Consider the following 22536-nt stretch of genomic DNA (forward strand, 5'->3'; position numbering starts at 1 on the left):
GTGTATTTCCTTGCAATCAAATGTGCCGGCCACCCGAGCAGAGGGCTTAGTGATGCTGTATGAATGCACACTCGAATGTATTGATCTTTTGAATAAAGAGCTGAAGAGCTAGATAAACATTGAAATTAATTAAAATTTAAACCATAACAGTAAAAATGATAAAGAAAATAAGAAAACATTTAAAGGGGCATGGACGAAGAAATTATAATACCATTTTCCTGGAGTTTAGGAAAGATTATACATATATTAACTCACCTGACTTCCTAATAGCTCTGTGTAACAAACAGAGGCAGCTGTGATGATGGTAGAGGACTGGGAATTGTGTCCATTTGTACCGAGGGTTGCTACTAACCTGACAACATCCAGCCAGGATTTCCAGTTTATTATTGGGAATTAATAAACTAGAAAGTTATAAAAGTTAATTCACTCACTCTCAAATCTTGAATTATAATAAAAGATCCCAAACAATCTCTACAGATTAGACTATTTCTACAGCATTTTAACCAGTCTCTAAGCTTTCACTTCACTGTAGAGTCCTGGAAAATACACATAATAAAGGATTTCTCCTGTTTACAATCCTCCAACATGCTCTCATTTTATCTCAGCCTCTACCACAATACTTTGCCCAAGATGGCAGTACCATACATTCATGCTGAATAAATGAATAGATTCTTACTGAACTAAATAATAATGAAAGCAAGTAGTTCAGCTAGACTATGAATCTTAACCTCTTTAAATAAAAATTAAAAAAAAAGCAAGCTGTGGAAACTCCAAACACAGAAAGAATTAACATTTGAGTACATGCAAGATGCAGTTGTCCAAGTTGGATCAAGGAAGTAAACTAAGGCAACCACCTGCTGCTATTTAAAACACGGTTTTCTTTGCCAGAATCCAGTGTGCCAAGATCTATGACCAAATATAAGATACAAACGTACAGTGATGTGAGATAAAATTCACACAAAGTAGGAAATCTCAAAGGCCACTGTTAAATTCTGAAGAAAAAGAGATGTTTCCTTCAGTACTCCTAAATTCCTGATAAATTCCTTGAGTTGCTGGTTATTTCCTAGGTGGTGATCACAACAGCTACTGCTCATGCTTACTCAGTATTTGCCAAACCCCACGGCCTTCTAGTCAAGTCCAGCTCACAGTGAACCCAAGGACAGAGCAGAACATCCCCAAAAGGTGTCCAAGACTCTGACCTTTATAGCAGATTGTCACCTTCCTCCTGCAGAGCATCTGCTCAGTTCCAACCACCAACTTTTACTTAGTAGCCAAGTGCTCACACCACCAGGGCTCCATTAGGATGTGCCACACAATCAAATGAATGTTTTCATGAAATGCCTCATTTAGTCCTGATGCTATTTCTGTAATAATAACCATTATTATTCTTATTTCTTAAACAGGACTGTGAAAGAGGTTAGGTAATTGACACATGGTCACACTAAAACAAAGTGCTAACTGAATCAATTTCTGGTTAAGAGGATTCTAAGTTCTGTTCTTCTTATCTATATTAGACTAGCGGACTATCTCCGGCTCATGAGGTACAGTTCACATAAAGGAAGTGTAAGGAAGCAGCAGCCCAGCTCGCAGGGTCCACCATTTCACGTATACACACTATCTTGTCCAGAATTTGATTTCTCTGAAGACCTACACAGTTCTTCCAAGGACTTACAGACAAAAGGGAAAGTGCCTCACGCACGTACAACTGGGTAGAAAGACGTAGGTGTTAATTATCTTGTCATTTGGACTGCTTTTATACGCCTCTGTAGAGTTACTTGAATTTTATGTATCATTTCTTTAAGATTTTTTTATAGACCACTGAGCATGTAAAAGAAAAAAAAATGAGGGGGATGTACAGGGAAAGACGTAGAAACGAGTTCTTTCTTTTGAAGTAAAATAAATGTCCATGGAAATGTTGACAGTTAGACAAATACCGTCAATCAGAAATGAAACATTAAATTCTAAATCAATGAATCTTAGTGACTCCAAGATATATGAAAAATTTTAATTTCAGTGGTAATATAATTATTTGTGGTACTGCTGGGCCATCCAAATGTAGATCTGTCACAATGACCCTAAATCTAAAAAGCTATTACAAACATTGAAGAGCTTTTCAGATAAGATACTACCTGTAGGAAAGACCTTTTTGCATAGTGAACAAACTGGTGTATGTTCCATTTTTTCATTAAATGATCTTTGAGTCTTAATTGGAAAGTTGGTTCTCTCATAAAAATATCAAGTCCTTGAAGCATATAGGTGGTTCTTTTTTAAACAAAACAACAAAAGAACACATATAAAATGTACTTCTGAACCAGGCCACAAAATGGCTATTTTCTTTACTTCTCAGGACTCTTCCCAGATAAAGGCTCATCCATCTCTGCTTTCTCACTCTCCATTCGCTTGTACATATTCACACAAACCCACTGCCACTGACCGGTTTGGACTCAATCAGTTGGTCTGTCATAAGGTTTCTTAGCCTGTATGCCTTCAAGTAAGGACACTGCCTCAGATTTCTCCCGTGGAGCAGCTGGTGGATTTGAACATGTGACCTTTTGGTTAAAAGCCCAATCCATAACCTAAAACAGTATGTATTAGCTCTATCAAAAATGTAGCCATGCAGTCATCCCTAATCAGTTGTGAAATACTTTAACGGTGTTCCAGGTTGCTTGCCGCAAATTTCTTTCCTTCTTTTTCTAGATAATACAAAAATATGTGGTTTTCCTTTTTCCTCAAGGCTGAGGGAAGGAGGTCTTTCAGCCTAGCTCCACGATTCAACCTGGACAAATCTACCTATTTACTATGTCTTCATTCTCCAAATCAATAGTTAGGGAGCTCTGGTGGCCCAGTGGATAGGGAGCTGCACTGTCAACTCAAAGGCAGATGGTTCGAAACTACCACCTGCTTTGTGGGAGAAAGATGAGCAATCTCCCCTTGTGCCATTTAAAGCCTCTGAAAACCCAACAGAAGGTTAGTTACGATCAGGTCCAATATGATGACAATGAGTAGAGTTGAAAAAAATGGGTTAAGAGGGAGAAATGTAAACCAACCATGGATAAAAAGAATCTGGCACATGGTACCTAGAAATTATTCTTCTACTGCTGAATATTACTAGGTCACATGTAAAGCCTGGGATTATACTTATTTCCAAAAGGCAACATCACTCTATTTGTATGCAATTATGTGCACATCTGGCTCTTTTTGCTAATCACGTCTGACCATAATGAGGCATTTTTGCAAGCATACTGTGCTATTTTGTTTTTACATGTCATGGTAAAAAAAATTACAATATACTTATAAAAATATCTGTGGTGGGCCATAAATTGCAAAAAAGTAGATCACGTATATTACCTTTTTGAAAATACAGTGTAAGTAATTTTTATTTTCTTTTTTGTACTTTTCTCCCTCAAAATTTATCAAATAGGTTATGCATTATTCCTACAAAGGGAAGAAAAAAAAAAGAAGAGCTACTTGGTTCTGCTACTTTCCAACATAGAACACTAAGAATAAGACAGCAAACAAACAAACAAACAAACAAACAAATAAATTACAAAACAACCCTTGAAAATTCTACAGAATATCTGAAAGAATGGTTTTAGATATTGGACAGTAGGCAATGCAAGACTGTGGTCTCTGAGGGAAGAAACTCAAATCAGGTGAGCATGTCAAGGGACAATTTTCAAGTGGGGAAGAAATGAGCCTGAATGGAACCTGGTGGTCTCACTGAGTCGAAAAGGCAGAGACTGGAATGTCAAAGGCCCAGACAACCTGGGCACATGGCACAGTGCCAGAGAAGAGGAATCTCCAAGTGAGAAAAGTTACAGTCTGCTGACTACTTGGCTAAAGGCTGAATGAGTGCAGTTATGGGGCCAAGAAAGAATCCCCCAGAAGGGAGAAGGCAGAAACACTGTGTAGTTCATACAAGGCTGTGCATAGTTTTTGCTCCCACTAGTCAGAGTAGAAAGGCAGTCTGATGCCTATGGCACAGGAAAGAAGTCTCCAAAGGGCTTTACTTTAAAACTGAAGGTAAACTGACATCAAAGGCTAGTCTAGGTCTACCATAAGCTTAAGAGCAACTGTCAAAGGATCTAACAAATTCCATGTAACTTAAAAGTATGTCAGAAAAACTCTGAAACTGTTTTAAGGGATGCACAAAGAACCACACCCAGGAATATAAAATTTATAATACCAGGCATCCAATAAAAAATTATCAGGCATACAAAGAAGTAGGAAAATATGACCCATAACCAAAGAGGGGGGGATCAGTAACAGAAACAGACCTGGAAAAAATACAGTTGATGGAACTATCAGAAAATGAGTTTTAAAAGCTACTACAAAAATGTTCCATATGTTGAAGATGACAGATGAGATAAACAGATATCAGTAAACTATGAGACTACACACTTTTCATTTATTTACCTAGTTAGGTTTCAAAAACAAGAACCTAATTGGTAGCAAAATTGGAGACAACCAATGAGACCACAAAATAAAGAGTAACTACATCATTACATAACTTCCAAATTACATCATTACATTACAGCACCCAAATTACACCATCACTTAAGCCCAAACTGTTACTGTTGCTGTAAAGTGTCCTCAACTCAATTTCAACCCCATAGCTATCTCATGTACCGTTAAACGGAACACTGCCTCACAGTCTTTGCTATGGTGGAAACACTGCTGCAGCTGCTATGCAAAACACCTGACTGAAGGTCCTCCTCATTTCAGCTGACCTCTTCCTTACCACACATGATGGCCTTCTCCAGGCGCTGGGCCTTCTGATAACACATTCAAAGTACACAGGGCCAAGCCACATGATGATCCTGACATCTAAGAACATTTTACCTGCATGTCTTTTTCCTAGACAGATTTACTCATATTTCTACTCTCAAAAAAAAAAAAAAAGAGAAAAAAAAACACAAAACAACTTCCCTGTCCCCCTAAAAGCCATAAAGTCATAGAGTCAGAATTTACTCATAGCTGAATCTCCAGTGGGTTTTCAGAGGGTCTGTATCACAGAGGAGATTGCCCATGTTTCTTCCATGGTGCAGTGACAGATTTAAACCCATAAAGAAGCTCCACCTTAATGTTAGCAGTGCAAATGCCTATTAGCTGTCCTACCAGAACTGCCAATATTTCTAGTTATTGCTATTACTTTTATGTGACATTGAGTTGCAGCGATCCTATGAACAATAAATAGCTTTGAACTCTGCTCTATCCTGAGCCAATTCTTGTTGGGTCTGAATTAGCCCACAGCTGACTCTCAAGTTTTCAGAGGCAGTAAATCAAGGGAGAGGAGATTACTTTTCTTTCTTCCTTGGAGTAGCCGGTGGATCCAAACAATGTACCTCTGTGCTGACAACACAGTTTCTTACCACTAAGTCACCAGATCTCCCTGTGCTAGGTGATATTAACGCCCTCTGCATGATCTACTAGCATAAATGGTAGAATAGAATTTTTAAGTATATTGTGTTAAATGGAAGATGTACATTATAAATTCAATGACTAAAATTACAAAGTCTCCTACCTTTCTTATGATCAGAATTTGCACAGTAAACTTTTTCTATTCTTTTGGCCTATTTGTGTCATTTTCTTGTACACAACATATAGTAAGGCATTTCTTTTCATTCAATCTAACAATCTTTAAACTGGATGAATGGGATTAAATCTAACATCCTGGTATTTGTTTTCATTTCAAGAGAAAATTATTCCCATTTTCCCCTTTCATCTCTTACATTCATTGAGTAGTACAACGTTTATGTATTTTGTGGCATATTAGCTATATTCATATCAAAGTTGGTATGTACTGTTGAGTCACCTGAAGCTCATAAGGCTCCTTGAACAGCAGATCTGAGTTTTGACCTATCTGGTGTTATCCTTACTATCTCGGATACAGGCAGACCCACTGTTAGAGTTATCATGTCATTCCTCTTGTTGAGTATTCCTCTCTTACACTGACCCTCCACCTTTCAAATATAATGTCCTTTACCAAAGACTTGTTCTTTCTAACAACATGCCCAATGTATGTTAGATTAAAGAGTAACAAATTATATAGTATTTTTTATCATAGTTTAAGAATACCAACCAAGAGAAACCAATAAAAAGTAAAGATAAAAGGATGGAGCGGAATGTTAGCAGACTCATATAACTTTGCTGTTGTTTTTTGCTGTAGAGCACGACTCATAGTGACCCTATGAACAAAAGGCCTGAAGATTTCTGTAATTATTGTCATTTCTCCAAGTTCATACATTTTTCATGTAATTTTACACTATTTGAATTCTATTAGAATAAAAAAAAAATCAAGAAGCCTTTGTCAGTTCTTCACTGGTCACTGGCAGCTCTGGGATCCATATGAACTCTTCTTTCCTCTTTCCTTTCTAATCCAACTCTAATTAAGTGTTCAGTCCAAAGTAGACATTCACAGCAACTATGCCAGTAGCAATACTCTCATTCTGCTAGATACTAATGTAGCAGCTTCCTTTATGTCAGTAACTGTGTTACAAAACTCTGGCTCATGGAACATAATAGGAAGCTGACCAAGAGGTTTTTATCTTCTCAAAAAAGCAACAGGTGAGGCTGGTCAATTCTGTTTCAAATCATGTGAGGTCTCTTCTGAATAGAAAAGAAATAAGGATGAAAACCCACATTTAAAGGATGGCAGAGATTGTTTCTGTCAGGTGCCACTGAATTGACTCTGACTCACAGCCATTCTGTGTACAACTGCATAAAACCCAGCCTGACCCACGAAGGCCTCAGTCCACGAAGCCATCAAGCAGCCAAATTAATACAACAAGTGACTGGCTCTGGGAAGAGAAGTCATATTCATTTAAACCACTGCTTAACATTTTGTTTCTTGTAAGAAAAAGTATTTCTGACTGATATAAACCACTGGTTCAAGTAGAAAGGGGATGCAGATGACATGTAAGCACAGTGTAAAACAAAATAAAAAAGACTATTTGAAAGAGGAATTTATAAGTCTTTGAATCAATCAGCATTTTTTTAAGTGTCTATTAAATGTGCACTTGCCTTAAATTCTCCTCTTGATCCTAAGATTCTTTGGACAGAAATCTTCTCTATTCTAGGTATGTTACTGTTGTTTTGGGCTTTCAAGTAGGAACCGACTCATAGCTGGCCCTCCAGCAGGGTTTCTGAGGCTATAAATTGCATGGGAGGAGACAGTTCCCTTTTCTCCCACAGAGTAGTTGATGGCTTTGAATTGTGTGCTTCTGGGCTGGCAGCATGCTCCTTACTGCTAGGCTACCAAAGTATTTTGGGTGCTCGAGCCAATTGTTGGTACACTCCATTTCCCTATGCCGTTGGTGGTGGTGGTGTTACGTGCTGTCAAGTTGCCTCATAGTGACCTTTATACAACAGTTACAAAGCCTGGAACAAGAGCTCCACAGATCTAATATACATTTTAAAGACATTGAGTACAGCGGCAGGACAAATAAGCAAGCAATGGTCATGTCTTACGTTCACATTCTCTGACGTCCAGGTTGAACTGCTGCAATGCTCCCAAAGTGAGCTGTCTGACTTCAGCTTCCAGTAAAAGTTGCATCAAGGATGTGGCTAAATGCTTACAAGCTGACATACACGCTGTCTGGGCCACCTTTCCCTGAAACACAAAGGTGGAAGTCACAGTGTCAACAAAAACGAACATAATTTTTTTAATTAGGCATTATTAGAATTCTTTCCATTGTTATGTTCTTCAATTTAAACAAGGGTAGCTGTGGTGGCTAAGTGGTAAGGAATTGTGCTCCCAATTCAGAGATACACACTTCAAATCCACGAGCTGCTGTGTGTGGGAGAAAGAGGAGCAATCTCCCCCTGTGGGATTTACTGCCTCCAAAAACCTGCTAGAGGTTTAGCTATGGGAGGTTCTGACACAACAGTACACAACAACAACAGCACAATTCAAATACTCTCGGCATTTATAGATCTAAATGACAACCATCTTAAAACAAAAGCAACCATTTTAAAAAAGACTCATTTTCTAGTCAGAAATCAAACAGCATGCTTCTAAATAATGTGTCAAAGTAGAGATCATAAAGGAAATGAGAAAATATTTTTAAATGAATTAAAACTAAAACATCATGTACTATAATTTAGGGATATCACTAATAAATTGCTTAGGAGCAAAGTTGTTCAGGCCTGGCAGCATTCACATTTACTGTTACTGTTTGGTGCCAATGAGTTGAGTATGACTCACTGCGACCCTGTGAATGACAGATCTGAACCCTGTCCTACCCTGCGCCACCCTCACCATCTCTGGCCCACTCATGCTCACTGCTGTAACCACTGTGTCAATCCACCTCGGGACAGAAATGCTGACACGGTAGGAAGTTTAGCAGCATCCTTGGCCTCTGTAGTAACTTCAAAGGAAAACAGTGTTCATCAAGGAAGAAGTTATCATTATTGTAAAAGCTATTTAGCTGTACTTTCATAAATGTGAATACAGGGAACAGTCTCTCAGGTCAGGTGACACTGCAGTGATCACTACAGGTCAGTGATGCACAGGGGGACCAACAGTGGGGCAAGGGGACATGGAAACTCCAAGAGGAAAGAAGGAAAACAGAGGTGGATTTGGAAGGAGTTTATCTTTCAATATGACTTCTCTAGCCCTTACTTGACGTTCCTCTGCAGATGGGTGGGACTATGCCAACGCAGTGTGTTGGCCTATCCACAAGGAGACTACTTTCCATTCTGCGATGGCCAGTCTCAACAATCTACAAGAAAATTAGCTAGTCTTGCCAATAAAGTGAAGAGCTCTAGCTGCAGAGGTAAGAATTCTTCCCTCACCAGCAGAGATGGAATTCTTCACCCAACCATTGATGACAGACTTTCTCCAACCCACTGAAATATAGGGCATACTTCAAGACAGCATTAGCAGTGATAGTGGCTGAACCAGAGAACTGATGCGAGATGGGACTTTAGAAGGGGAAGCTAATATTGGTAGGACGGAGAACTCGGGAAAACATAGTCATAAGGCTCGAGGCTGAGATGCCTAAAAGCAAATCTGGGAAGCTATCTTGACTATATTTTGTTATCACTCTGAATTATAACCTTTCAAGTCTCCCAGTATGGTTCTGTGTGGTCTGTGAGCTATCACACTGGATTTTGAACACAGCCAAGCAGTAAGATTGGTGTTGAGATGAGTAGAAAGAGGCATGAATGGGAGCACGAAAGAGTAGAACAGGAGTACGAGGAACATGTCTGTCCTCAGGGGAATTGGTTGTGTGTTACTGATGCTGGGGATGGGGGTAGTTTGCCCCTGTGAAGCTGGTAAAGAAAAGATCAGACACAGTACTCCCCATGTGGCCCTCATTCTCCTACAACTGGTCTGGCCAATAGCTCAGCAGCAAGGTGTGGAATCACTGCACAGAAAAGGCAAGGGGGAAAAAAAAAGAAAATGCAAGGGACTAAAGCAACTCAGTGTCTTAAATACAGTATTCATCTTATCTCTGACTAACAGCTAAGATTTTATTTCATGGTAAAAAAGATTGCATGCTTCCCTTGGGGAGAACTCTGGCATGTATGTCTACTCATACCTCTCATATCATTTTGGAGCTAGATAGTGCAATTATGCAAATAAAATACATATTGATTAGAAAGAAATTTCTTTTTTTTTTATTTCTTCTTAATATTGTGTACACGGAAAATCTAAGGGATTTGCAACTAATAAAGAATTTAGTAAAATCACTAGATACAAGGTCAGTATACCAAAAAAAAAGGCATTTCTATTTCTGTAGGGAAACAGAAAAAAAATAGAAAAGGAAATAAAACCAGTATCATTTTCATTAACATAAAAATCACAAATCACTTTGGAATTAATTTAACAAAATATGTGTAAAATTTAAATCTAAAAACCACCACACTGAGCTAAAAGATATTAAGGAAGACCTGAAAGCCTGTGATTCACTATAGTTCACCGCTTTGCTGACAGTCTGTGGTATGGTGGAGGCCTGTGTGCTGATGTGATGCTGGAACTTATGCCACCAGTATTTCAAATAGCAGCAGGGTCCCCGATGGTGGACAGATTTCAGCAGAGCCTCCAGAAGAAGATGCAAAAGAGACCATCCACTGCTGGAAGAACGAGTCCTGGAGGACCCACAAGTTGAAACAGAACACCGTCTAACAGAGTTCCCGAAGATGAGAGCTTCAGGTTGGAAGGCAGTCAAACGGAAGAATGGCAGAACTGGGCCAAGGGCTGCCTTTTCCAAGTGGAGTCTATCTTAAAGAAGAGGCCAGACTAAAGCTGTCATTCAAGGAAAGATCTTATATAGAGTCATTTGAGTTTTTCTATAAACCAAATGATTCTGTCATACAAAACAGTGAAATATGTACTTCCTGTTCTGAAGCAAATCAAGGAGAACATTTAATTACATGCTAAATTGGGCAGAATAAACTCTAATCACTATAGATTTTAGAAGAACAAGTTGTAAGGCCGTAAGAGTTGGAGAAGACTTCACACAAGCTAAGGGATATCTAGGTGAGCCTCGTTATATTCTAAAGTAACATGAAGATTCTAACAAGTGATTTGTAATTAAAGACAGAGGTAAGAGAAAGTATCTACGAATAACAATTACTACCTCTCAACCCTTGAAAGAATGAGAAATCCTCATAAGGAGAAATAAAAACTATTCCTTTCTGCTTCCTTGACTTCTGTTCAGGTTAAAGGTCAACTTTTTCAAGTCATCTCATTAACACAAAAATGTCTTTTAAGGTATTTGGGGGTCTTTACCAAGTTTGACCAGAGTGCAACCAAAATGTCAAAGACTCAGATTCCAATATTAACGAGCCAAGGTCAGGATGAGGTAATCTCCAAATGTCTATGAGTTCCTGTTTTCTCACTCTCTCCAATTCCCTCTGCCCTGTCTGCAGAGCTCTCTTACTGCAGGCATTTACAGTCACTGGCTTGGCTTCAGGACACACCCTCTAAACTGTAATTTCCCTTGAAGTGCATTTTAAGTGGAGGCCTCCCAGACACTGGATCACAATCCCATGGTGGCATGTGGAGGTATAATGTTAAAATAAAAGGAAATCAGTTGAAAGTTAATTTTGGCATTCAACCACCAGGACAACAACAGCAAAAAAGAAAAAAAGAAACTCTCTTTCAAATTTTCCAATAAGCTATTTAATAATGTGACAAAGCTAAGAACATTAAAATATTAACCAAAGCTTCCAGGAAAACCTCTATAATCTCAATTGTTTATTCAAGACCTTTACAAACCTCATAAAAAAATAAAGTGGGCTAGGAAAAAACACACCACAGCCATAGGAGAAAGTTTACAAAACACAATGGTGCAGACGCCCGACTGTCTGCCAGCCAGGCCCTTTTAACTTCCACATACGCTTATTACTCAGTCCTAACTGTTCAATACCCTAAATAAGAGCCTTTTCCCTCCCAAACACCTCGTTACCCTGAAGGGGTTTTTCCCTCCTTCTTCTTCTTTTAGTTAACATATCCTGTGGGTGCTCTGGTTCATTACTTTCTACCAACAACAAATGCTTCATTTGGGACTATTTAAAAATCTTAGGTTTTTCTGAGGAAAGTCATTTAATATCTCCTTTACAAAAATTAATTAGCTCTTTATTTAAAGTCACCCTGGGATGACTGTACCTGAATCATCACACCTATTTTATAGGGATGTATTAGTGAAAACAAGGTTAAGACTAAATAAAAAGTGATATGCTACAGAGAAAAAAGAGCAAAGATTTATTTTGTTTTCATATAAACTTGAGCTCAAGTCCTGGCTCTACTACTACTGTGACCTTTAAACAAAATTGTTTCATCTCAGACTAAGCTTTCTCAACAGCAAAATGAAGATACTAACAACTATTTAAATATTATATACATGTAACACAGGAGATAATGTAGATATATGGAACCTTTCAGACTACACAGTAGGGGCTTAATAGATGGTAAGCACTTTGTGATAAATATTTGTCTTTTTGAATAGTAATGTCCGAAGTTTCAAGGGACATTTAAAGTAAAGCTATGAAGCTTATTTGGGTCTCAAGAAGAATTGCATTAGCTTTTTTGCAGAAAAATCCAACATATAAATTCAAACATAAGCTAAGCTCATAGACAAATTTCATTCACCTAGAAAGAGATGCTGACTTATCACAGTGCAAGATCCTAAGCATGAAATATTACTATTTCCTTGTCTTTAGCGAATTAAATCATGTGTATAGAAACAAAACAACAAAAACCCAATCTGTCCAGTCTCCTCATTCTGTGCTTTTTCAAGGGGTACCTATAAGGAGCAGTGAAAGAGGAAATTTTTCATTATAGTGTGCTTTTCTAAAAGCAACAAAATATGTTTATCATTAGAGAAGAGGAAACCTGAAAGACTGCCTTGTTAATTATGGGACTTGCTATCAAAAAGCTCATTAAAAGCTAATAAAACCAAATGGCTATTAAAATAAATACTCACGGTGGGGGAGGGGTTGTCTAGCTAACAGCCTGTTATGGATTGAATTACTTAGTCCTCTTCCATCCATCACCTGATTCCCCTAAAAATAACTGTTTCTATGCTTGTGGTTTTAATTTCAGGTGTGGTTGAGTCACCTTTGTTATGTTAATGAGATGGGATTAGCTCAGAGTGTTTCCTAAATAAATCTCTTTTCAGATACTTTAGAACAAGCAAGAGACGGGGAGATGAGGGAAGGGATGCCAATCCCCAAGAACACTGTCCATGAGAAGCTCAAAGGGGTCAAGGATCTTCCCCTCCTTCTGGGCAGACAGAGAGCCTCTTCTAGACCAGTGCCCTGATTTCCAGCCTCTGCATCAGTGAGAAAGTAAACTTGCTTGCTAAAGCCCCTCACTTGTATTTATTTCTGTTACAGCACCACTACACAAAAAAGACATAACCCTTCAATATTGCTTCTTCCAAACACCCCTATAATAAAGACCCACAAAAAAATTAAAAAGTCAAAGTCATGCTAAAACAAAAATTTAAAACAACCAACCAACCAGAGATTAAATGATCCCATGTACAAGGTGGACGCTAGATTGAAAAACCTACCCAGGATAAAGAATATGCGGTGTACAGCATCAGGGCATTTAAAATGTTCTACCATCTAGCTCGTATCCTCAAGTACTTTGGACAATGACTAGGAAAGAACTGACTGTTGTTGCTGCTGTGTTTGGTACCATCGAGCCAACTGTGACTCACAGTAACCCTACAAAAGACAGATCTGAACCTTGCTCTATCCTGCACCACACTAACCATCCCCCGACATGCTCAAGCCATTGCTAGTCACTGTGTCAATCCATCTTTTTGAGGGTCTTCCTCTCCTTTGCTAACTCTCCACTTTCCCCGGTATGATGTCATTTTCCAAGGACTGGCTCTCCTGACATGTCCTGGGTACGAGAGACAGATTTTCATCACCCTTGTCTCTAAGGAACACCCTGGTTGCACTTCCTCCAACACAGACGTGCTTATTCTCTTGGTAATCTGTGGGATTATCAGTACCTTTCTCTAATACCACCGTCAACTGTAAACCTCTATGTTCCTACCCATTCAGAATGTGGTTTTTCTATTTCTACTGACTCATTTATCCTCTACTATCAAGCTCTTTCTCATCTAGACAGAAGATGAAAACCTTGGGCTTAAACAAGTGGTTAAGGAAAACTGGTGAAGTGCACAACAACTTTGGCAGCAGAGTCCCAAGAGCAAAGTATTTTAAAAATGGAAAGATCTTGAGTATGCTAGGAATTGATTATTTACACTAGACTCTACAAGTTGAGATTACAGTCAGAGAACCAGACACTTGTGATAAAAAGAATATGCCACTTCAAGGTCAATGATTTAATTTTGCTTGAATTCACAAGAACTAAGCATGGTAGCAACAGCTAAGAAATCAAAGGGTCAAATGGGCTGCCAAGGACCTCTTTAAAGTACTAAAAAGCAAGCATATCTCTTTAGAGACTAAGATGCATTTGACATAAGCTATGGGATTTTCAATTGTTTCCTACGTATCTTCAAGTTGGACAATGCATTAGGAAGACTGGGGAACTGATGCCTTTAAGATGTGGTGTTGGTGAAGAGTATTGAATAGACTACCTGAAGAGCAAATACATCCGTCTTTAGAAGAAGTATAGCCAGAGTGCCCATTGAGGAAAGAGTCATTAAGACTTTGTCTAACGTATTTGGGGAATGCTATCAGGAGGGACTTCTTATGTGTCACTGAGTCACCTGCGACTCAGTGACTCTATGTACATTAGCACTGAGTCCCACCCTATCCTGAGAGCCAATGCCATCATCTCTGACAGATCTAATTCCGTTTCTCCAGTCACTGAGTCAATCCTTCTCATCCAGGGTCTTCCTCTCCTGCACTGTCCCTCCATCCTTCCAAGCACGATGTGCCTCTCCGAGGACTGGTCCCTCCTATTCACAAGCCCAAAGTATGTAAGATGAAGTTTCAAAATCCTTGCCTGTCTCCAGGAGCAGCTTGGTTTCACTCTCTCCTCCAGGAGCAGCTAGGTTTCACTCTTTCTAGGATAGACCTGTTTGTTCTCCTAGCAGTCCACAGTTATGTTCAACATTATTCTCCAGCACCACAACTCGAAGGCCTAGATTCTTCTTCTATGATCCTTACTTATTGTCCAGCTCTCAGATGCATAGCAAGTAATTATGAAGACCATGTCCTGGATCAGGCACACCTTAGTCTTCAGACTAACATCATTGCTCTTCAGTATTCTGGAGAGGTCCCCAACAGTAGACTTTCTCAATGAAATTTGTTCTTTGATTTCCTGACTGCTGGTTCCAAGAGTCTTGACTGTGGAACCAAGCAAGCTGAGGGGCTAGTCCTTAGAAAAAGAAATGGTATTTGAAACAGAGAATGAAACCTTCAGCAAGCTAATGAGCATGGCACCGGATCTCCTGTACACAGGGTCACTGTGAGTCAGAGTTGATGGCACCAAACAGTAACAATATTTGACAGAAATGTAACTGCTTGCTTGTCCATTTTCCCTTTTCCTCAGCAAAATAATAATTGGCAATGTATAAGGCAAATAATTTGGAAATAAGTAGAAATGTCTGCAGATGTTTTTCTGTCTAGGCCTATCTTTTTCCTGCTGCCTATAAAATGGATCTCATGGTGAGAATTTTGGCATCTCCCTTCAATCTGAAGGAAAGGTCAAGAGAAAAGATCTCAGCCATGACATCCCTGATCCTCTGCACTAACATAATTTCCAGGCTTCTTCTTGTGTGAGGAAAAGACACTAGTATGTATCAAACCCACTGTAGTAGATTATTCATTACTATGATAATCGGGATGGGTGTGTCAGAGGCAGTGCGGTTGGCACAGTGATAGAGCAGGGTTTAGGGCTGTTGTGCATAGGGTCGCTATGAGTCGCAAACGACTCGATGGCACATAACAACAACAACAACAATGATAATAATAGGGAGCTCTGGTGGCCCAGTGGCAAAAAGCTGTGCTGTGATCCGTCCGAGGTCACCAGGTGCTCCACGGGAGAAGGAAGGGCAATCTCCCGTGTGATTAACTGCCTCTGAAAACACGCTGGAGGCTCAGCTATGGATCAGTTCCAACTTGACGGTACACTACAATGTTAATCATAAGGGAGCTCTGGTGACTTAAGGAATTACACTGTCAACCCAAATGTCCATGATTCGAATCTACCAGCAACTACACTGGAGAAAGATGGGTGGTCAATTCCTATGCAGTTTACTGACCATGAAAAGCAGCTGGAAGGTAAGCAGGGAGATAGTTCTCATTCTATGGTACCTGACAACACAACAACATGATAACCAGAAGCTCTGGTGACTTAGTCCAGAAGAGTGAGTTGTGCAGTCAAAGTAAATGGGTCTCTCTAGTGGTTTTGACTCCACTAATGGCCACATGGGAGAAAGATGAGCAATTTCCTCCTTTCTATCTACAGCCAACTAAAAGCTGACAGGAGAATTGCTTTGAGCCTCTTCTGACTTGACAGCAATGAGTTGAGTTTTTGAGTTATTGATAACTAATAATTAAACGAAAGCGAGCAGAATCAGGAAAACAGATGAATGATATGTATGCCATTACGCACAAAACTAATCTAGAAAAAGATGAGTGTTCAATAAAATGGGGAATAAAAAGGCTCAAGATTCATCGAGTGGCCTTGTTGGCAAACACACACTCTATAATCATCTTCCCATATTTGAGGTCAAATATGAAGAAAGTCTCACACGTTCAGGTGGGGGAAAATGTAAAATAAGCAAATGATACAGTATGTTGAAGGTTGAGGGGTTAAGTCCTAAAAAATCATATATTAGAGGATCAAGAAAAAGTTCAACAAATGCTTTGTAGCACAAATTATAAAATAGTGTGAAATGAAATAGTAACAAATGAACCAAAAGGATGACAAAAATGCTAAAAATGGCTATTACAAAAGAGTTACAAGAAAACCCAAACAAACTAGGTTGAAATCTACCTGAGAAGGAATAAACTCTAGATTTCTTTTTGTGAAATCATGAAGTTGGGGAAAAATGAATGTCAAATATTTTTACAGAGGAAAAAATTTTAATTAAAAAATTAGTAAGAAATTTAAAACTGTAATATGAAAGCCAATTAATTTTAAGACAAAATAAACAGTTACCATCAGGTGAAGTGACAGCTGTTAAATACAGTCAAATGAAAAGAAAGGGCAAGAATAATCAATGTATCAAACGGGCAGGGCGGGGGTGGGGTGTGGGGGTGGGAAGAAACTTAATAAAGTTGTAAAGACTTAGATGTGGATGAAAAAGTCTCTATAAAAGTAAAATAAAGTCAGTAAAAACAGATTCAAATACACATATATACTTCAGTAACACTATATAATAAATATTGTTGTTGTTTGATGCTGTCAAGTCGTAGACAACTTATAGAGACCCTATGAGCGAACGGCCTGAGCACTGTCTGTACACAGAGTTTCCGGAGGCAAGCTATTTCGGAAGTGGATGCCGCTCCTGCTTCCAGGCTTGATCTAATATAAAAAATACAGGGGAGAAAATAAAATTAATTGATACAATAGCTATTGTTGTTGTTGTTGACTGTTTTCAAGTCAAGCACATCTCATAGCGACCCTATGAACAAAAGGCCTGAAGCCCCTCTACAATTACGACAATTATCAAACTTTCTTAGAGTTTTCGGAGGTATGTTGTTTAGGAAGTGGATACCACTCTTGCTTCCAAAATATTATTTAATATATTTTTAAAATAATATTTTATGTTTTGTTTTAAACATAATTCACGTTTCAAAAAATCATGCTTTTCACCCTTAATTCCAATTATCAGAGTTTTTAAAGAAAAGTATTTGGGAGAAACGGAAAGGATACAAAATGTGTGTAACAAATTGAAACAGGAACATTTTTAAAGAGAAACCATGAAACAAAATAGCAAGTATATAACCAAATAATGAGTACAACAAAACATAGCTTAAATTAGCAATCAAAGATGAAACTGACCCCTGATGTCCAGTCAACTCTGAATTTCAAATGGGTTTCCAAAGCTATAAACTGTCACAGGAGGGCCCTGCCCGTCTTTGTCCTATGGAGCAGCTGGTGGATTAAACCATGGACCTTTGGGTTGATAGTACAGCACACTATGCCACCAGAAATCCTCTAAAATTAAACGCTAACAAACTGATAAAACAGAAAAATATAAAAAGTAGTAGGTCGTGATAAAAAAGGAAAAAGTGAATGAAAAGCAAGAATATCATTAATACCAGACAGCTTAGAATTCAAGGCAAAAAGTCTTAAAAAGGGTTATTTTGTATTATATTTAAAATAAAGACTTGACTACTATTGATACTACCTGAATTCTAATGAAATGTATAGTATTATAGTGAAAAACACAAGAACAAACATACAATTGTTGTCAGGTGACCACAAATCAGCTCTGACTCCGAGTGACTACACATACAATGAAACAAGCCTGCTCAAACTCTGTCTCCTAACTCTTGGTGGTCCAGCTTACTGCTGCACAGTGTCAGTCTATGGCATTGAGGGCCTTCCTGTCTCTCACTGACCCTCAACTTTCCCAAGCATGATGCCTTTCTCTAGGAACTGACCTCTCCAAGCCCACAGTGTGTGAGACAGAGGCTTCACCATTCTTGCCTTCTGAGGAGCAGCTTAATCTTTAGAAATGGAAATTGGAAGTATTCTAGTCAAAAAGGTAACGGGACTATAAAATGTTGAGGAATAAAATGTAACAAGACAGACACAGGAATGATATGAATAAAAAAGAAGTAGTTAATTGTAAGATAAAAAACAATATATGGGAGAAAAATACAGTCTTCCACATCTTTTTTATAGTCACATTTTATTTTCATAATGCATCCAACATTCTCATCTCTTGTTTTTGTTCCCATTGAGAAAATAAACAAAAAGCATACTGTAGATGAAAAATCATTAATGACAAATTCTGTACTATTTTCTGTATTTTATTTTTAACTCAAGTATAAAGGAGCTCTGACCTCTGCAATCTCTAATCGAAGGTTGAGCCAGGTTTTCAGACTTCCTGGTGTCCTTTTCTTGACATTCAGAGAAATCTGAAGCTCCACACTGATTATACTACAAATTATTTTTCTAAAATCTCCTAAGAGCAGCAGAATTTCTAAGGATCTTAAAAACAATGGAGCCAATGAATGATGCTTTCCAAAAATCCCGAAAAAAATAACCGTTGGCTTCTTTTCAACTATAAGGCCAGCTGATCTAACTGTCCAATTACTAACTGTCAAACAAACAAAAAAAAACCCAAACCCTAAAAAACTCAAACAAAACCTTTTTATAAGTACTTATTCACAACTTAAAAACACTTTAACTTTCAAGTTTGAGTACTTGACTCCAGTTCACTAATGTGACAAGGAGACAAAGAGTGGTGCCATTTCCATGCAGCACGGACAGAGGCCCTCTGTGCAGGATATTAATATTCTAAGAGAAGAGGCTTTCACAGAACATATGTGCCTGGCGTCAATCAATTAAACTTTAAATTAGTGATCTTCTCTAGCTTTGTTTAGTGTGTGTGTGTGTGTGTGTGTGTGTGTGTGTGTGTGAGCTTCTTGGGCACCAAAATTCAAGTTAGTTTGACAGAATTGGGATTTATTCCAAAAATGCCATTTTAAAAAGTTGATGAAAATCTACTAGCTCAATGGAAAGGTCAGCTCTGCTTACACTTACCAAATCAAGATGCTTTGGTTAGCGGTGGATCAATATGAAGACAATTATTAGATTACAATACAACTTGTAGGACAGTTGGTTTTCTTTGTCTGATTTAAGATAAGACTATGCTCACTGCCTTGCAGTTATGTTCACAATAAACATAATCTAGGCATTGAGTCCACAGAAATGTTCAAGCCTCTCCTTCTGCACATTGCTTTTACGTGTCCTTTTCAGGAGCACAATCAACTGCTAAGTAGTAACTCTGGGAGCTTTCTTAGACTCTGACACTCATTCTCATTTTCCAACCATGGCTCTAGAGTCAACGAAATTAAAGTTTTCAACTCCTAGTTGGACTTTTTGCCCTCGACTCCCAAAGAAATTGTTCCCTCTTGCAGAAATGACTCACAGCCGACCCTCCTGAGGGTCTTCAACGGCTGTAATCTACATGCAAAGAGACTGTCCACCATTCTTCCACAGAGTAGCTGGTCGATTCTAACCATCTACCTTAGGGTTGGCAACACAATTCCCTACCTACTAAGCTACCAGAATTTTTAAAGCATATAGATCAAAGAACAGACTTCGACAGTGACAAATATGCTGGATCTTTGGTCCTCCAAATAATATGTTGATTAAAGGCCAAATTATTATGTCCATTGTGTCTGTAGCAAGATAAAGAATTGAAGAAAGGAAGCAAGAAATCATTAGGTTAAAAAATAAGGCCAAACCCCATCCTCAAAAAACTCAAAACACACTGGCATAGAGTTTGAAGTGACTCATAGCTCACCCTCCAGTGGGTTTTCTGAGGCTGTAAATCACATGGGAGGCGAGTACCCATCTTTCTCCCTCAGATTCTGGAGGATTCAGACCACAAGAGCGGCACCACTACGCTAGCAGTGCAACTCACTACAGACCACAACACCAGAGCTAAAGAGCCCCCAAAACCTCTTACACTGCCAGCAGCATTATGGTGTAGTTTGATACATATCGAAACTTTCCCGTTTTCTTTATCATGTTACCAACTGCAGACATAACAACTGTATCTTAAGTGTCCAAGGGTGGTAAACCAATTTAAGCCAATGTGAAAGCCTTCAATATGAATTACATCTCAACAACAAGAAGACAAAATCCTTACCATTGGGCTAATAGGCAACATCATAACAGATGGAGACAAATCAAATTGTCAATGCTTTAATTTTATGTGGATCCACAATCACAATCCTTAGTACCAGCAGTCACAAAATCAAAAGCTGAACTGCACTGGGAAAGTCTGTTGTTAAGAACCCCTTGAAAGTGCTAATGAGCAATGATGCTAGCTAGTTTAAAGACTAAGATGTGCCTGATTCAAGTCATGGACTTTTCAATTACTTGCTGTGCATCTGAGAGCTGGGCTATGAATAAGGATTGCAGAAGAATGATCGACGCCTTTGAGTTATGGTGTTGCAGAAGAGTACTGAAAATCCCATAGACTGTCAAAAGAACAAACAAGTCTGTCTTAGAGAAACTGCATGAGTGGAGACAGTCCATCTTTCTCCACAGAGCAGCTAATGGATTCAAATTATGTGCCTTTGCAATTACAGAGTAGCTTATTAATGAGGATGGCAGAAGAAGAATCAATACCTCTAAGTCACGGTGTTGGAGAAGAGTGCTGAATATCTCATGGTCTGTCAAAAGAACAAGACCATCAGCTGTCTGGGAAAAAGTGCAACCTGGGTACTCCTTAGAAGCAAAGATGGTGACACTTCCTGTCACTAGAGGGACCAGACCTTGGTAAAGGACATAATGCTTGGAAAAGTGGAAGATCAGCATAAGAGAGGAAGACTTCGGACAAGATGTACTGACTATGACTAAAACAAAGGGCTTGAGTACACCAGAGATGATGAGGATGGTACAGCAGAGATCAAGGTTTCAGATCTGTTATTCCAATGGTCACTATGAGTCAAAGTTGACTCAATGTCACATAACAACAACAATAATTAAATAAAACTAGATCAAGAAGAGACAGATTGAAGCAGTGACTGAAGCAATCAGCTGAAGTGTGTCAGAGGTGATGAAGATGGCACAGGACAGGACAGAGTTAACATAAGTTGTTTATAGGGTCGGTATGAATCGTGCTCAATTTGATGGCATTTAACAACATCGCAGAACACAAAGTCACGCCACCAGAGGAAGAACATGTAATATACAGTGCATTTCTGAGTAAGGAATGGTCCTGATCCTGTGACAAAGCAGTTAGGATTTAAGAATTTGTAGTTAATATGCAAAAAATAGTGCACTTTTTCTGTAATAAGTCCAGAAAAAGTGACTTCAAGCAAATTTTGCAAGCTTTTCTATTTCCGGATTCTAAAGGTAAACCTCCAAAATTTACCAGAAACCTTACACTAGATAGTATAATAAGAGACTAGCCAGAAACCCTACACCATGTAGTATAATAACAAACAACCCCAAATGCTCCATGGCTAATTACAACAAATCCACATTCTGTGCTTACGTTACACGTCTGCTGTGGGTCAGGTGAAGCTTGCTCTGCATCTTGTTTGCTGGAGAACGCTGGCTGAAGGATCAGCCTTTTCAGGACACGGAGAAGACTGTGATGGCAGATCAATGCAAGATTTCTCAAAGATTCTGCTTGGAAGTTACATCCAAACCTTCTGTTCTCAATTCATTAAACAAAGCAAGTCACACAACCAAGCTTGATGTCATTGGGTGGGGAATTACCATTCTCTTACACTGAGAGCGCGCGAGCCAAATAACTGGAGAAAATAATAATACCACAACCACCAAGTGGTCACAAATACTTGAAAATACACACATGCCACTTCCTAGGGAAGAGAACCCCTATGTTCCGTCCAATCCTGGCACTGGGCTCAGAGAGTCAAGATCTTGCGATAGCCTGTATACAAAACCCAGATGTATCACCTTTTACTCTGGCGACCAAGAAAATATAAGACAAGTGAGCTGCCCCTTCTATATCCAAAATATAATTGCACAACATTGATAATATAACCAGAATAAATCTCCAATTTGGAAAGGAAAAGAATGGTAAACACACAGGAGTCATTCATTCAGGATGAAGTCTGAAAGTTTGCTAAGGACCAGTTGGGAAGATCTGGCCTGGAAGTAGGAGATAATTCTTAACTGAGTCCTGGTTCTCCTCACCGGGAGGAGCGGCCCTCCCCACTCACTGGGCTCTGAGATTGGTCACTCTGCTTCATTCCCAGTTTACTGACCAAAGCAAGTAATATGGCCACACTGGACACAATCTAGGGCACTGAATCATTGGGAACAATCTTGTCTAGTAATAAAGTGTATTACAATAGAACGCAGAAGCATGCATACAAATTCTGCTATTTTAAAGAAAGGTATGAAAATATGAAACATTACTTTCATCAATAATT

At 38.8% G+C, this 22536-nt stretch overlaps 1 protein-coding gene across 1 annotated transcript in view; it reads right to left on the reverse strand.

Moving 5' to 3' along the window:
• The window catches only part of EXOC6B (exocyst complex component 6B), a 534006-nt gene that overhangs the window by 160808 nt on the left and 350662 nt on the right, over nt 1–22536 (reverse strand). The window contains exon 19 of the mRNA XM_006880883.1: nt 7471–7612. Within this exon, the coding sequence (XP_006880945.1) occupies nt 7471–7612 (142 nt within the window). The remainder of the gene's footprint in view (nt 1–7470; nt 7613–22536) is intronic.

Source organism: Elephantulus edwardii, unplaced genomic scaffold (assembly GCF_000299155.1).
Source record: "Elephantulus edwardii isolate Elephantulus edwardi_28Jun2011 unplaced genomic scaffold, EleEdw1.0 scaffold00011, whole genome shotgun sequence".
In the NCBI taxonomy this organism is placed as follows: Eukaryota; Metazoa; Chordata; class Mammalia; order Macroscelidea; family Macroscelididae; genus Elephantulus; species Elephantulus edwardii.